Genomic DNA, 14006 nt, shown 5'->3' with positions numbered 1-14006 from the left:
CAACGTTAGCTCCCTGCCATTACATCCCATGGCTAAGTGCGACTTTGGCATTCGTGGCGTGGCATAGCTACTGTACGCGCAGCTGTCACCCGAATAGAACGGTAGCGGTAGTGGCATAGAGGTAAAGGAATGCAAAAATGTTTTATCTTTGTTGCCGTGCCGCGGCCAGTCATCTGATTGCCATAACGCAATGCAAAGTGATCGTCTTAAGCAAAATTACCCTTGTGCGGGAGCTCTTAGCAAAGCATCCTCAAAGATGAAATCATTCATGGAAAAGAAGGTGCTTCGCGCTCGTGAAATGGATGCAGAGGAAATCAGGAGTCTGGCGTAGGAGGATTCTGCCCTCAGGTACAAGGGCCATAGTTATGCGCGGCGCCGTGTGGTGTGTTGCCAATTTAGCTGCCGGCTTGTGCGACAACATGCGCGCCCTTGATACCGTGCCGTGTCGAGGCATTGCTCGCAAAATGGATTCCCGGACTTTGCATTCAGGCATGCAGTTTGACGTGCCACGATTTTCTGTTTTTCTATTTCGTTCGTGCTCATACAAAGAACAACAACGTGCTGCCTTAACTCCGAACGCGCTATATATTTCGGAACCTGCACGACTTTGAATGCACCATTGCGGGTTGAACTTGGTATAGATCACGGCAGCAGCAAAAATTGCGAATTTACTTCTGGCGTGGCCATGAAGCCTGAAACTGAGATTCACGCTGCGCCAATCAAACATGCTCAAGTGAATTATACCACTCGACCAACATGTCTTAATGAAATTCTGGGGTTTTACGTGCCAAAACCATGATCTGATTTTCGAGGGACGCCGTATAGTGAGGGCCTCCGCAATAATTTTGACCACTTGCGGTTCTTTAACGTGCACCTACATCTAAGGGCACGAGCGTTTCTTTTTTTTTTATTTTCCTCATTTCGCTCCCATCGAAATGCAGCCAGCGCTGGCGGGATCGAACCCGCCACCTCGAGCTCAGCAGCTCGAGGTGGCGGCCACTGGGCTGCCGCGGTGGGTAGGCTAAATGTCTAGATGACCAAGTTTCTTTCTTTCAGATTTTTTTTCTTCACGGCACCCACGACCTGCGGAATATTTACTGGCAAAGGTATTCACTTTGTAAACAAGCACAGTACGATAGACTGCGAATCGTCTCGCGACAGTGAAGCGCCCTCGATCCTTTTCGGGATGTTTCCGCGAACGCGTTAACCGATGTTTCGATCGGTTTCACGGCATTGCCACCGCATAATGTGGCTTTGGTGTGGTATAAGTCCTAAACTGTCGTTTTGTGGCGCGCTCTTTGAGCATCCTTACGGAATATGGTTTGCATCGAATACAAGACCAGCGTCATCACGTACTTCTTTCAGTGAAGGAAGCAGATGCTCGCCACTTAATATGAATTTGTCCAGCCTTACAACAAGAATTCTCCCGTCTTCTGCAAGCCAGTCTTTACTGCAATGCCACATACAAGTATGATCACTGGGTACATAATACATACAACAAAAACTAGTTGAATTCATACACAATGCAGGCCTTATATCTGCATACTATAAAACATATCCCATATGACACGCCTTCATCAAAACACAAGTCTTGTCATCGAAACAGACTGTCAACCGCCGCGGTAGCTTAGTGGCTATAACGTTGCGCTGCTGGTCCCGGATGCAATCGTGGCCGTGGCAGCGGGATATCGATGGGGGCGAAAAGCAAAAACGCTCATGGTGCTTAGGTTTAGGTCTACGCTAAAAGAACCCCACGCGGTCACAATTAATCCGGAGTTCCGCCCTACGGCGTATACCCCATAATGAGATCGTGGTTTTGGCACGTGAAACCCCAAACTTTAATTTTGAATTAAACCGACTTTGTTGATTCCAACCGGCAGGTAGGCGGGGATCGACGGATATTGTTATGTGATGTAGACTCACGTCTTTGCGAACATTCTAGCTAACAGACTACAGACTTACAAGAAATAAAGTCTGCGGGAGTTTGTGCGTATGCGATTGCCTTAATAGCGCAAGGAAGACGACGTCACTAGAAAAAAACGACAGGACAAGCGCTTCTGTCGCCGTCTTCCTTGCGCTATTAAGGCAATCATGCAGACTTCGTGATCTCGTTGGAGAACATCAGTCGTGTGGCATTTCCGGTCGTAGCACAAAGCCAAATACACACCGCATATTCTGTTCTTTAGTGTGTGTCAGACAAATTTCATCCAAATAAAGTTGGCTAAAGCATTTGATGCAGTGAGCCATGGTTTCCTTTTTTGAACTACTCAATTATGTAAACATCGGGAAGATCCTGCTTAAGGGAGAATGCGGGCCTGAAAATTAACTTTTGAACCGTTGCACAGATATTTATCAAAATTTGTAGGTCTATGTATTTTCTTGTTATGAAATGATATCTATATTATGTCACGAAAAGAAGTTATAGCTCTCATGCTAACCAATCAGTCATGTCACCTTGGGAAAACTATCATTTAAAAAATAATGAAGATACACTATTTGTTTTTCTTGGATAGGGCGGTGATGGAGCAGGCTAAGGCCAGTCGAATTTTTTTTATTGTTACGTTTCTGTAACAATGTTATCACTTTGAGGTTAAGTTCAATTTCTTGCGCTGCCATTATATGTCCGATATGTAATAATGCTTTGTTTAATAAAATTTAGAAATATAGAAAGTACGTCACCTTGTTCCTGACAAAATTTCAGCCCAGAGACTACTTTAAGAAGCAGGTTTTGGCGAAACAGTTTGGAAACTTTTCCTAAAGGGTTTGTTCGACCAAAAAGTGCAAACTGCGACAAATGAGCTTAAAGGTATCAGAATACGCTATTTTATTTTACGACAAAAAAATAATTTATTAAAGTGACCTACCCCTCAGGTTGGGCCCTCCTCTTCAATTCGAACCTGCTCTGCGGTAGTTGCTTCAAATCGTCTTCGCTTTTTTTCTTCTCGGCTTTAGAGCAGTCCAGCGGCCTCGTCTGCGCTCGTAGACAAGGGCGCCGCAGCCAAAATTATGTCTCGCTTCTTTTAGCTCTTACTTAGCGGTTTGCTGTACTCTCGATGGAAGCTTACTCGGGATTAAAACGCGCGAAAAACAGACTTTCTAACGCGGGCGTTCACTCCGCGTTTGGTTTCTTGCCCGCTGCGTCTTGAATACAGCGTTCGTGGGTGCTCTCGACGGCGAGCACGCACTACCGTCACTGGAAGAGAATTCATTTTCTTATTTTCTACGGCGCAGATTGCAACCAAGCTTACTGTCGAGCTTCTATACATCTCTATGAATCCAAATAAACAAAATTAGAAAATGCGCTTTTCTGTCGAAAATCGCGATTTTCGCCCCTCACTGCTCCTTGAAGGAATCAAGATGTGTTACAGTGGTGGAACAACTATATTAACTGTAAATGCTACCCTCTCAGCTCCTATATGTGCACTCGCTCCTCGGTAAGACAAGGATTTCCACTTGCGTCACTTATATTTGCTCTACCTAGAACCTTTATATATCAAAAGCGTGGCAGTTTGAGCGAGTTGGTATGTCATGACTTTTTTAGGCTTGTAGCGCAGCTCAGAATGAGCAAAAAAGGAAGGTGGAAAGGGTAATGAAAAGGAACGGAGAACAGGGTGAGCGCTATAACTTCCAACTGATGGTTTATTTCGTGACTCGGAAAGCTACTTATACACTCAGCGAACCATGTGACATGAAGAAACAACAACACAACACCAAACAACAAAAGCAAAAGTAACCATGTGAAAAAACATATTCACACAGCCTGTGGCGGCAGTCCGAGATACGCCAATTCATTGCTTGATAACGATAATGAACGTGAGCTTACATATGCATGGCCAAGACATGATAGCTTTGGCTTCAATGATTTTTCTTGTAAGCTGATTATGACTACGACCTAGAAGGACGCATTCTTCTAAAAGAGATTCGCAACCACACGTTTTGCAGTGCTGCGCAAGAAACCCCCCAGCTGTAATACAATTCTTAGCGTTGTAACAGTGTTCGCGCAGCCTATCATTCAGACGTTGGCCAGTTTGACCGACGTAACGTTTCCGCACTTGAGTGGAAAACAATAAACAACACAATGTGCGCAATTAATGAACTACTTTTTATGATTCTTATCACAGCTAGGAGGAGCCTCCTTATTCGGATTAGTGAGCTTGCAAATCCTCATAAGCTTGTTAGGGGCAGAAAACACCGCACGAATATTCGCTCGCTTGGCGATTTTCTTAAGATTATGTGAGACGGTGTGGATATACGGGATAATGCTTGTCCTACCCCGAGTAGTTGTAGGATTATCTTCGTGCGGGTTGTCTTTTCTAAATTCTCATGGAATCCGTTCAGCTACTGACACTTGTAAGGACACGGGATAACCAGCCTGCGAAAGCCGTTCGCACTGAGAAGCAAAGCTAGACACAACGGTATGGTGGCACGATTTTTGCAAAGCATTATTTAGGCAAAGGTTAGCAATGCCTCTCTTGACCGACTTAGAATGAGCAGAATGAAACGGAAGAAGTGGTTTGTTGGCACGAGGTTCATACTACCAAGACGTGTGAAAATCGGAACAAGCTAAGCGCAGATCCAAAAACCGGGGCGGGTCATTCTGTGGGAGCTCGTGGGTAACATCAAGGGGGGCAAGGCATTCTTTGACTATCGTTTCTCAGAATACTGTAACGGGCTTTAATTATGGCAATGCATTATTTAATGTGCTCACTTAAGCGGATGGTGCTGTGTTTATTTGCTCAGGTAAGAAAGGTGTCGAAGAAGTAATGTCTGTAACGCAGTCCTATTCTTGAACCACTGGCGCTTCTGTTAAATATAATACGTCTCGAGGAGTCTGGATTGGCCAGTGAGTACTGACACCATCGCAGGCTGCCGGTATCCGCGCTGCGATACTGGCGCTGTGCGTTGCCTTGGCGTTCCCCATGACCAATCTCGCGACGGAGTAGATCACACTAGTCTGATTGGATACAAAACTTCGGCGTGCAGCTCAGGAATGGGGTGGGAGATAATTGTCACTTTTCGAAAGAGCCGCAGTGTGCAATGTATTTTTTTGTAGCAAACCTGGTTCATGTGCTTCAATTAATTATCACCAATTAGCACCATTAAGTGTTCGCCTTAGGGAAATCATTCCGTTTGATAGGTGCACGTTGTCGCTCAAAATTGAATTTGCAGACATTTTCCCCAATAACGCAAAAATTGCCGCTCCCAACATATTTCAATGCCCTTTTGCAGACTATTTGGCCCATTTCCCAATAAATGTAATAGCGACTGATGGTCCTTCGTGGGAAGAGAAGGCAGGTATGGGAATCTACTCACCATCCATCGACCGGTCTTTTTCACTTCGCCTGCCAGATCACATGCCTAATTTTTCGGGCCGTACTTCTGGCAATAGTTCTTGCTTTGCGAAAGGATTCCTTTTCTGTATGCAGCGCGCTCTACGCGTCTACGAATTCGACAGCTTTGAACACGTTTTATACATTAGTTCCGCTCCACTTTAGTTCATTTAGTATGGGTACCAGGCCACCGTGACATTCATCTTAATGAAATGGCCAGTTCTTTAGCACGAGCTTCTTTAGAAGGTCCGGTGAGGTCCGCGCTGCCGGCAACTGCGCGTATCACTGCAGCCAGATATAGGCAGTTTTCTTTGACCGAAGACAAAAAAAGCCTCTCATTGGCAAAATTTACAGACTTTATGCATCTAAATTAATCTTGGAACCGACAATGGTTTTCTAACAGGCAATTCGAAGTATCACTTAGAAGGCTGCGTTGCCGCATTCCACCACTTAATTTTTACTTGGACATATGTGGCCTGGCGGTATCCCCTTTATGCTACCTCTACAATGAGCCGGAATCCATCGATCACTTTTCTGTTATCGTGTCGGTTTTCTACTCATCGAAAACGATGTTTAGAAATTCCGCTTCTAAATCTAGGGCTGCCTTTATGCAGTACTGTTATACTCTCACTTGGAGCAACGGTATTAGGATACAGCCATGCACAGGAACGTTTGCCGAGCCATTGATAATTTCCTCTGTGGCACAAAAAAATTGCCTCATTATTATCCCACATTTTCCAATATTTATTTTTTCTCCTTCAATAAATTATCAATGTAGAAAATTCAAAAAGTAAAAACACAGATTCACAAAAATAATATTATTATTATTCAAAATTTAACTTGCTCATTTTTACGTCTATCCTTTACTTTATGTATTTTATTAAAAAGTTCGTGTTACTATTTCTATCTAGGCAAAGCTGACTACCTTATTATACACTACTTTATTTCATTTATTATTGGTTTACTTCTCACCTTCAATTATTCATTTATTTTCCTTTTTTATCACTTGTTTATTTATAAACTAATTTATTTCATTTTTCAATCATATTACCACCGGGTTCGTGGCCCATCCCCCACAGTGGGTTTGTGCCATTAATTGGGGCATCATCATCAACGGATGTTTCCTCTGTTTACTGTGTGCTGGCTTATTACATAATTTGGCGCAGTTAACGAGTGCAGCAAAAAAACGGGTGATATTTTACGTGCATAAGTGTAACGGACGAGTGATATTCAAGAGCTACTAACCAAGTACAGGATGATTCTCCTGTCCGTGTCATTGTGGAAGCAACAACGGGTGAGCTCTTGCTCTTGATAAGGCACATATAGAGCAACTTTTCAAACGAGGTTCTGCGACGGTAAACAATCCAGGTGGATTTATTTAGCTAGCTTGTGTGCTCAAACGACGGGTGGGACGTGCTGCATGATCAGAGAAGATATCCACAGTTCCTCAGGCTATAGCAATTGAACAGCAACAATTTTCGCAAGATAACGCCATTGTGAAAACTCTCGTGTCTGCTCAATGCTACAGGAGACACAGCCCAGCTGAAATGTTGCGAGAATCATTTGACGGGTTGTCTGATAATCCTGAAGAATTATTTGTTTTATTGCGACTGCAATCACATGGACACCCCAAGCGCATTTCTGCCGTCGCCGTCACCGTGAGGTTCCCCATAAAGTCCAAGGGCGAAAACCATCGCCGTGGGCCGCATACGCTGTATGCGCGAGTGAAAGCGTGCGAGGGGAGCCGACGATCGGTGCTCAAACTCGCCCGCGCGAAAGAGACGAAAGCGGGGAGGAAACGCGCAGTCTTCCGTCGCGCGCGAGGCACCCAGCGTTGCGAGGCACCGGGGGAGGGGGGCATGTGACGGCTGATCTTCAGAGCGATCTGCGTTGGGGGCACAGTCTGGGTGCGTCGGTGACTCGTAGGTTTGGGCGTGCTGTGTGTTCGATAGACAGCACGAATGTCACTTCGCTCACTGCTGCTGCAGCGTTTCCTCGCGCCAGGATTTTGACAGCCAGTTTCTGCGGTGATCGAGTGAGATGTGTTGACGTTTGCTTGTGTGCGCCTGACATCATGCTTGTTAGTTTAGTTAGTATGCCTATGTGTGCAAGTTTATCTGGCCGATAAATCTACTATCCTTACTTCGTATTGAGCCTTTTCACGGCGACCCCGTGGGCGCCGCCATGTTTGATCATGTGGTGACGCGTCCATTGCCTCTGTGTTTACAATGGATGATGTATATGACGTCGGTACCGCTCTGCAAACCTTTGCTTCGGTAAATGTCGTAGACGGTGACTAGGTGGACGACACGCGAAGCTTCGGCTACAACTTCTAAGGACATGTAAGCGCTTTGTCCAAATGGCGCGGGCAGCGTATACCGTGCTTGTTATAAAAGCGGGGCTAAAAATGTATTCCAAACTATCCTAACTTTCCGCTTATGAAGTGAATCAGTATCAGTGTGTTCAGGTCTTCGTTATTTATTTAGCAAATACTTTTAAGCAGCGGCTTGTCATGGTTCTGACTCAGTAAAGTTCCTTGGGCGGTCACTTTTTGATTGTCTATTTTCTGCTTGATCGCTCATGGGTGTACTCACTTGCGATAGATTTGTTCTTGCTGGACGCAAGGCTTGTAACGTTTATAGATGTTCCGTACGTTGCAACAGCATGTAACAAATACGCATTATCACTAGTCACTCGCTTACTGTGTGCACCGTTACGAAACGTTCAGCTTCGAACATTAGTGTGCTGTCAGTGTAGTCGCCGTCAGCCATGCTTCGGCGCATTTTTTCAAGTGTGCGCCCGTTCAATTATTCTTCATGCGCTGCGATAAAGTGGGCGTAAATTTGCGTGTGAGTTGGTGTGGATGTGTGTAGATAAGGTGCGAGAAACTTACTATATGCCAAGAAGCGGCGCTACTCCCTTTGTCACGGTATACAGCGAGCGGCACTCACTCGAGCAGCTAGACTTTCAGGGGTTGAAGTCCTTTTCTTGGAGGTTAGGGCTACAATGTTGGCGGATGAGTGAATTTTTTTTTTTTATCCTCGAGGGAAGCCGTGCATCGCGAAGAGCCGGCAACACAAGCAGTCCCTACGTAGCAGCGGTCCGTGAACTTGGGCACACAGATTCATTCCATTCCTTAATATGACAGTCATAATTTTTGCAGCCAACTACTGTACACGTCTTCACTCCGCCGCTCCCTGTTTCGCGGCATGAATGGCGTATAGTGCGTTAGTGAAAATCCAGTTGCATTTCCGACTGCTGATCGCACAGAAGCAGGGCAGAAGAGGTAATGGCTTCGTATTCGCGCGCTTTCGCTGAGGCAACGTACGGCGCACCGCCGAAAGCGCCATCGCGCTTCTCTAGAACAAACTGCTTCGCGAAAAGGGTTGATAGCTGCCCAATAATTTTGCTATCGCAATCGATGCTTCGCTTTCGGATGAAACTGCGGCTTTTTTGTTTCCGGTTCGCACCGTAATCCTTAAATATTTGACGCTGAGCGCGCACCTACAGAGTGTTTCAGCGAACACTTTCAATAATTCGGTAGGATTGCCTGGGCGGACATTACTCGCACAAAAAATTGAAATGAATAATTGGCTAATTAAAAAATTCACTAATTAAGTTTTTAACTAATTACCTCATGGAACATACTGCAATTTACAAATTCTAGCTGGTGAGACTGAAAGCCATATTCACTTGAAAATAATTGTGTGGATGACACCATTTACGAGATATGCGCCGTCAAACTTGCGGGAAAAATGCACTGTCGTTCCACTTACTTTCTTAACAAAACGATGTTTTACGCATGGAAACACAAAAGTAAGTGGAACGCCAATGCATTTCTCTGCAAAGTTCGATATTTAATATCTCGAAACTGGTGTCGTCCTGAGTATTCGTTCCGAGTGGAACCGCCTTGCGAACTCCCGGCTGGAATTTGTAAATTGCAATACGTGCCATAAGGTAAATAGTTAAGAACTTAACCAGTGATTTCTACTTAATTCGTTGAATGTGGATTTCACTTTCTTTAAGTATTATCCACCTCTTCGAGTAGACCAGCCCATGAACTAGAATTGTGCTATCGGCCACAGGCAACTCTAAAAAAAATTTTGAGTGTTCGCTGAAGCACCCGGTATATTATCATGAACGTTATGCTGCGGAAATGAATAAATGACGAGTGTTCGGTTATTTGTGTCGCATTATCTCGGTAATGTTACTGACAGTAACACCCGCCGCGAACAGACACCGGTACCAGTACTCAGTAAACTTTCGTCACCCACGACCCCACGAAAGTATAAAGTATTCGCGATACCACAACCTTTTGATATTCTTGAACCTTGCACAATCTGCGCGCTCAACAAGAGAGTGAATAATGGGCACCAGACGTACAGCCGAATCTTCTGCACGCCGCAGACCCTGTAGTTAGTATCCAGATGCTAGTAGGAGGAAGAACTGCGGGCCCTTTCACGCCTGCGCAACTGGCATTGTGACGGCCGTCGTGCAACAATTGATTTTACCTGGGGACTTAAGTGGCCACCACATGGAACGCACTTCCGACGTACCTTTCCATTTGGCGTAACCCAGCATCGCCGCGTCCATTTCCTGCCCCACGATAACCACGCTTATCGTATGTATGGTGGGCGAACTTACTCATGAGTCTGCTTACTCAGATTCAGAGCCGCCCTAGAGATTGAGCCTGAGTGAGTCTCAATGACACCTAGGGTTGTGAGTCTGAGCATGAATGAGCCAAAGTCAGCCCTATAGTGGGCGCGAATTTGGATCTGAGCGAGTCGAGGTGAGTTGAAGTTGGCGCGTGTCTGAGTGAGAGTGAGTCGCAATGAATCGAAACATTAGTGAGTCAATTCGAGTGAGCCTCATTCACACGTGATTTCAAATTTACTGCTGTATTGCAATGTGGTTTTTTATTTTTGTGGGTAACTATGTGGATCAGGAAACCTTAGACTTCCGTCAACCAAAGGACCAGGCAGGATTCCGTAAAGCCTACTCAACAATAGATCATATTCACACTATCAACCAGCTGATAGAGAAATGTGCGGAATATAACCAACCATTATATATAGCTTTTATTGATTACGAGAAAGCGTTTGATTCAGTCGAAACCTCAGCAGTCATGGAGGTATTGCGGGATCAGGGTGTAGACGAGCCGTATGTAAAAATACTGAAAGATATCTATAGCGGCTCCACAGCCACTGTAGTCCTCCATAAAGAAAGCAACAAAATCCCAATAAAGAAAGGCGTCAGGCAGGGAGATACGATCTCTCCAATGCTATTCACAGCATGTTTACAGGGGGTATTCAGAGACCTGGATTGGGAAGAATTGGGGATAAGAGTAAATGGAGAATACCTTAGTAACTTGCGCTTCGCTGATGATATTGCCTTGCTTAGTAACTCAGGGGACCAACTGCAATGCATGCTCACTGATCTGGAGAGGCAGAGCAGAAGGGTGGGACTAAAAATTAATTTGCAGAAAACTAAAGTAATGTTTAACACTCTCGGAAGGGAACAGCAGTTTACGATAGGTAGCGAGGCACTGGAAGTGGTAAGGGAATACATCTACTTAGGACAGGTAGTGACCGCTTATCCGGATCATGAGAGTGAAATAATCAGAAGAATAAGAATGGGCTGGGGTGCGTTTGGCAGGCATTCGCAGATCATGAACAGCAGGTTGCCATTATCCCTCAAGAGAAAAGTGTATAACAGCTGTGTCTCACCAGTACTCACGTACGGGGCAGAAACCTGGAGGCTTACGAAAAGGGTTCTACTTAAATTGAGGACGACGCAACGAGCTATGGAAAGAAGAATGATAGGTGTAACGTTAAGGGATAAGAAAAGAGCAGATTGGATGAGGGAACAAACGCGCGTTAATGACATCTTAGTTGAAATCAAGAAAAAGAAATGGGCATGGGCAGGACATGTAATGAGGAGGGAAGATAACCAATGGTCATTAAGGGTTACGCACTGGATTCCGAGGGAAGGGAAGCTTAGCAGGGGGCGACAGAAAGTTAGGTGGGCAGATGAGATTAGGAAGTTTGGAGGGTCAACATGGCCACAATTAGTACATGACCGGGGTAGTTGGAGAAGTATGGGAGAGGCCTTTGCCCTGCAGCGGGCGTAACCAGGCTGATGATGATGATGATGATGCGGATCATACTTCGGCCGGCATTACTACGTCGTTATCGTGTAGCCTTTAATTGATTCGACATTCCGCATGGTGGCCAGGTGGCCACCTTAAAACGTCATGGGAATCCTTGCAGTTTTGCCCGCGAGAATGCGGCATGAGGGCTCCTTCCTGATACAGCTGTATGCTGGTTCCCTCGAGAAAGTTAGTCTCGAGCAATATGAATGCCACGCTTACTGCCACTTCATTGGTTTCATTGTTTTCTCTCGGTCTTTTTTTTTTTTTGTAGTTAGCGCGCTTGTACGTAGATGCGAGACAAAAGCACGATCAACGCATTCTAACATACCTCTGTGTCCCGGCTTGCTTTCGCGATGAGCTAGCTATCAAAACAGGTGTATGATGTCATATTCGGTCTTTCGTCTAGTCGGTGGTAGCTAAAGCCCTTAAGATTTTACTTATGTTTACCGGTGAACTGTGGATCGAGGAATAAATGATTTGACGAAAGTGAAAAGATGGATACCCAGTGCACGGAAAGATTTCGCCCCTTTTTTTACTTATCCCGTAAGAAGCTGGAATGTGGAAACCTGCCAAGTCTACAGCCTCCGAGACTTCATCAATAAAGTAGAATAGGGATGCGAAGCTGCATTTCATACTTCAGGCAAGCACGTGTGGGCTGGGCGAGAGCATTCAGTGTGCAAGTGTGGCTCTGGTGTTCGATGGGTGGTGGCCGCCGGGAACCGCTGAGATATAATCACGTGTATGAATGTTTGTTTTCATTGTGTAGTTTTTTTATTGGAATGTATAGCTGAGAAAGTTCGTTTCATTTTTTGTTGTGTGCAGGCAGTAGTAGTAATTGGTTATTTATTGGCATGTGAAGACAGAGAAGGAAATGAAATTACTGCTTACCGCAGTGTAACTGTTTAGCGTAGTCTGCTGAATGCCAGTCAGCAGGGATGGAGATGAAGGTATGGGGCGTAACAGGGAGAGAGGATAGCGGAGTGGATAGAGAGATAGGAGGAACACCACGCAGGCATTCCACACTTTTTCATTCGTTTCTCAGAGTGAGCGCACCGGCGCTTAACCGGAAGTGTGGTTTGCGCTCTTGCTCGAGATCGCTGGCCGGCGCGTGTGTGATTGTGTGCGTGGTGTGGTTGCGCAGGCGGTACCTGATGCTGGCGCCCCGGGTGGTTCGTCCCAACCAGGTGTACCGGGTGACGGTGACGCTGCTGTCGGCGAGCGCGGCACACACGGTGCGCGCTTCGCTGCAGCGCGAGGCCGAGGAGGTGGCCTCGGCCAAGGAACTCGTCGCCTCCGGGCAGACCGCCGTGCTGCTCATGAAGGTGAGACCACCGATGAGCACGCGCGGGCATCACTATACCGCTCCACCAGTGCTCGATCGTGGCATGAGCCAGCTCCACCTTTATGCGCTCACCATAGCGCAACATTCCCATGTACTTCTCGAGTGCGGAGCGCACAGTGTCGTCTTAAGGCCTGTAGGCTTGACGGCGCGCGAAAGCTCGCGCCTGCGCGGGCCTACGTATGCGCAGATGGTGCGGGACGAATCGTACGCGTCGAAGTGCGGCGCGAGCACGGATATCTTCTGACAAATATCGGCGCTGTGGCCGCGTCACAAAAATACGAAACGATCTCAAACTAAGGCGAAAATATGAAGTCATGTGGAGGCGCGCCAGCATGGCGCCAGCGCGCGTTTTGTTGGTTCAGACTGCCATTCCTCGCGAGGCGCGGCAAACGGAAGGCGTGCGGGCGTGAGCTTTAGCGCGCCTTCAAGCGTACGTGTAGTTTGGCCTTTACGGTATCGCCTCTAGTGTGCACTTGACCGACGCCCACATGCGGTGATCTTAAGCAGAGACCACACGTACGCTTGCGGACGCGCGCCTATCTGCCGCGCCTCGCGAGGAATGGCGGTTATTACATCCACAAAGACGCGCGACAGCGCGCGCTCCAGTGCTCACTCACAGGCGCTTTGGCAGACGTCGCTTCGTACTTTGTTACTGACAGTGTTTCAGAATACTTTGATATCCATAAACGTAATTATTATATTTTTATAGTTGTTAGATCAGCACAAAAAGGAAAGGCACTTTCTTGCGTGTTATAAATCTGCTTCACCGCGAGTTGAATGTACCGCGCCTAGCTGCGTAGCCAGGCGCGCCGACGCGCGGCAGCCCAAGCGCGCGATAACAGAGAGGAGTTGTTTGTTCCCCGAAGTCACGCCACGTTTCAACGCGGACGAGCACCGTCTGCGTATGCGTGGGCGCGATGACGCGAGCTTGCGCGCGTCCGCAAGCGCACGTGTGCTCTGGGCTTTAAAGTGACATGGCGGTTACCGTATGATCTGCGAATACAGCTTTCAGTGAACGCGCGTAAATTACGGAGTAAAAAGTGAGCTTCAAAATGCAATGTAATTTTCATCGAGCTCATTCGACGCCTATTCGACCCATAGCACGGCAAATTTAGACGACATTCGCTCTTGCTTATTCGCGAATGTTTTGTTTAGAAATATACTCACATTCTCTTGCGTTAAC

General features: G+C 46.4%; 1 protein-coding gene across 1 annotated transcript in view; it reads left to right on the top strand.

Moving 5' to 3' along the window:
• LOC126547395 (CD109 antigen-like) overlaps nt 1–14006 on the top strand; it is a 103296-nt gene that overhangs the window by 30594 nt on the left and 58696 nt on the right. Inside the window, exon 2 of the mRNA XM_050195377.2 lies at nt 12623–12803. Within this exon, the coding sequence (XP_050051334.1) occupies nt 12623–12803 (181 nt within the window). The remainder of the gene's footprint in view (nt 1–12622; nt 12804–14006) is intronic.

The sequence above is a fragment of the Dermacentor andersoni genome, chromosome 1, assembly GCF_023375885.2.
Source record: "Dermacentor andersoni chromosome 1, qqDerAnde1_hic_scaffold, whole genome shotgun sequence".
In the NCBI taxonomy this organism is placed as follows: domain Eukaryota; kingdom Metazoa; phylum Arthropoda; class Arachnida; order Ixodida; family Ixodidae; genus Dermacentor; species Dermacentor andersoni.
This window is presented reverse-complemented; position numbering and strand designations above follow the sequence as displayed.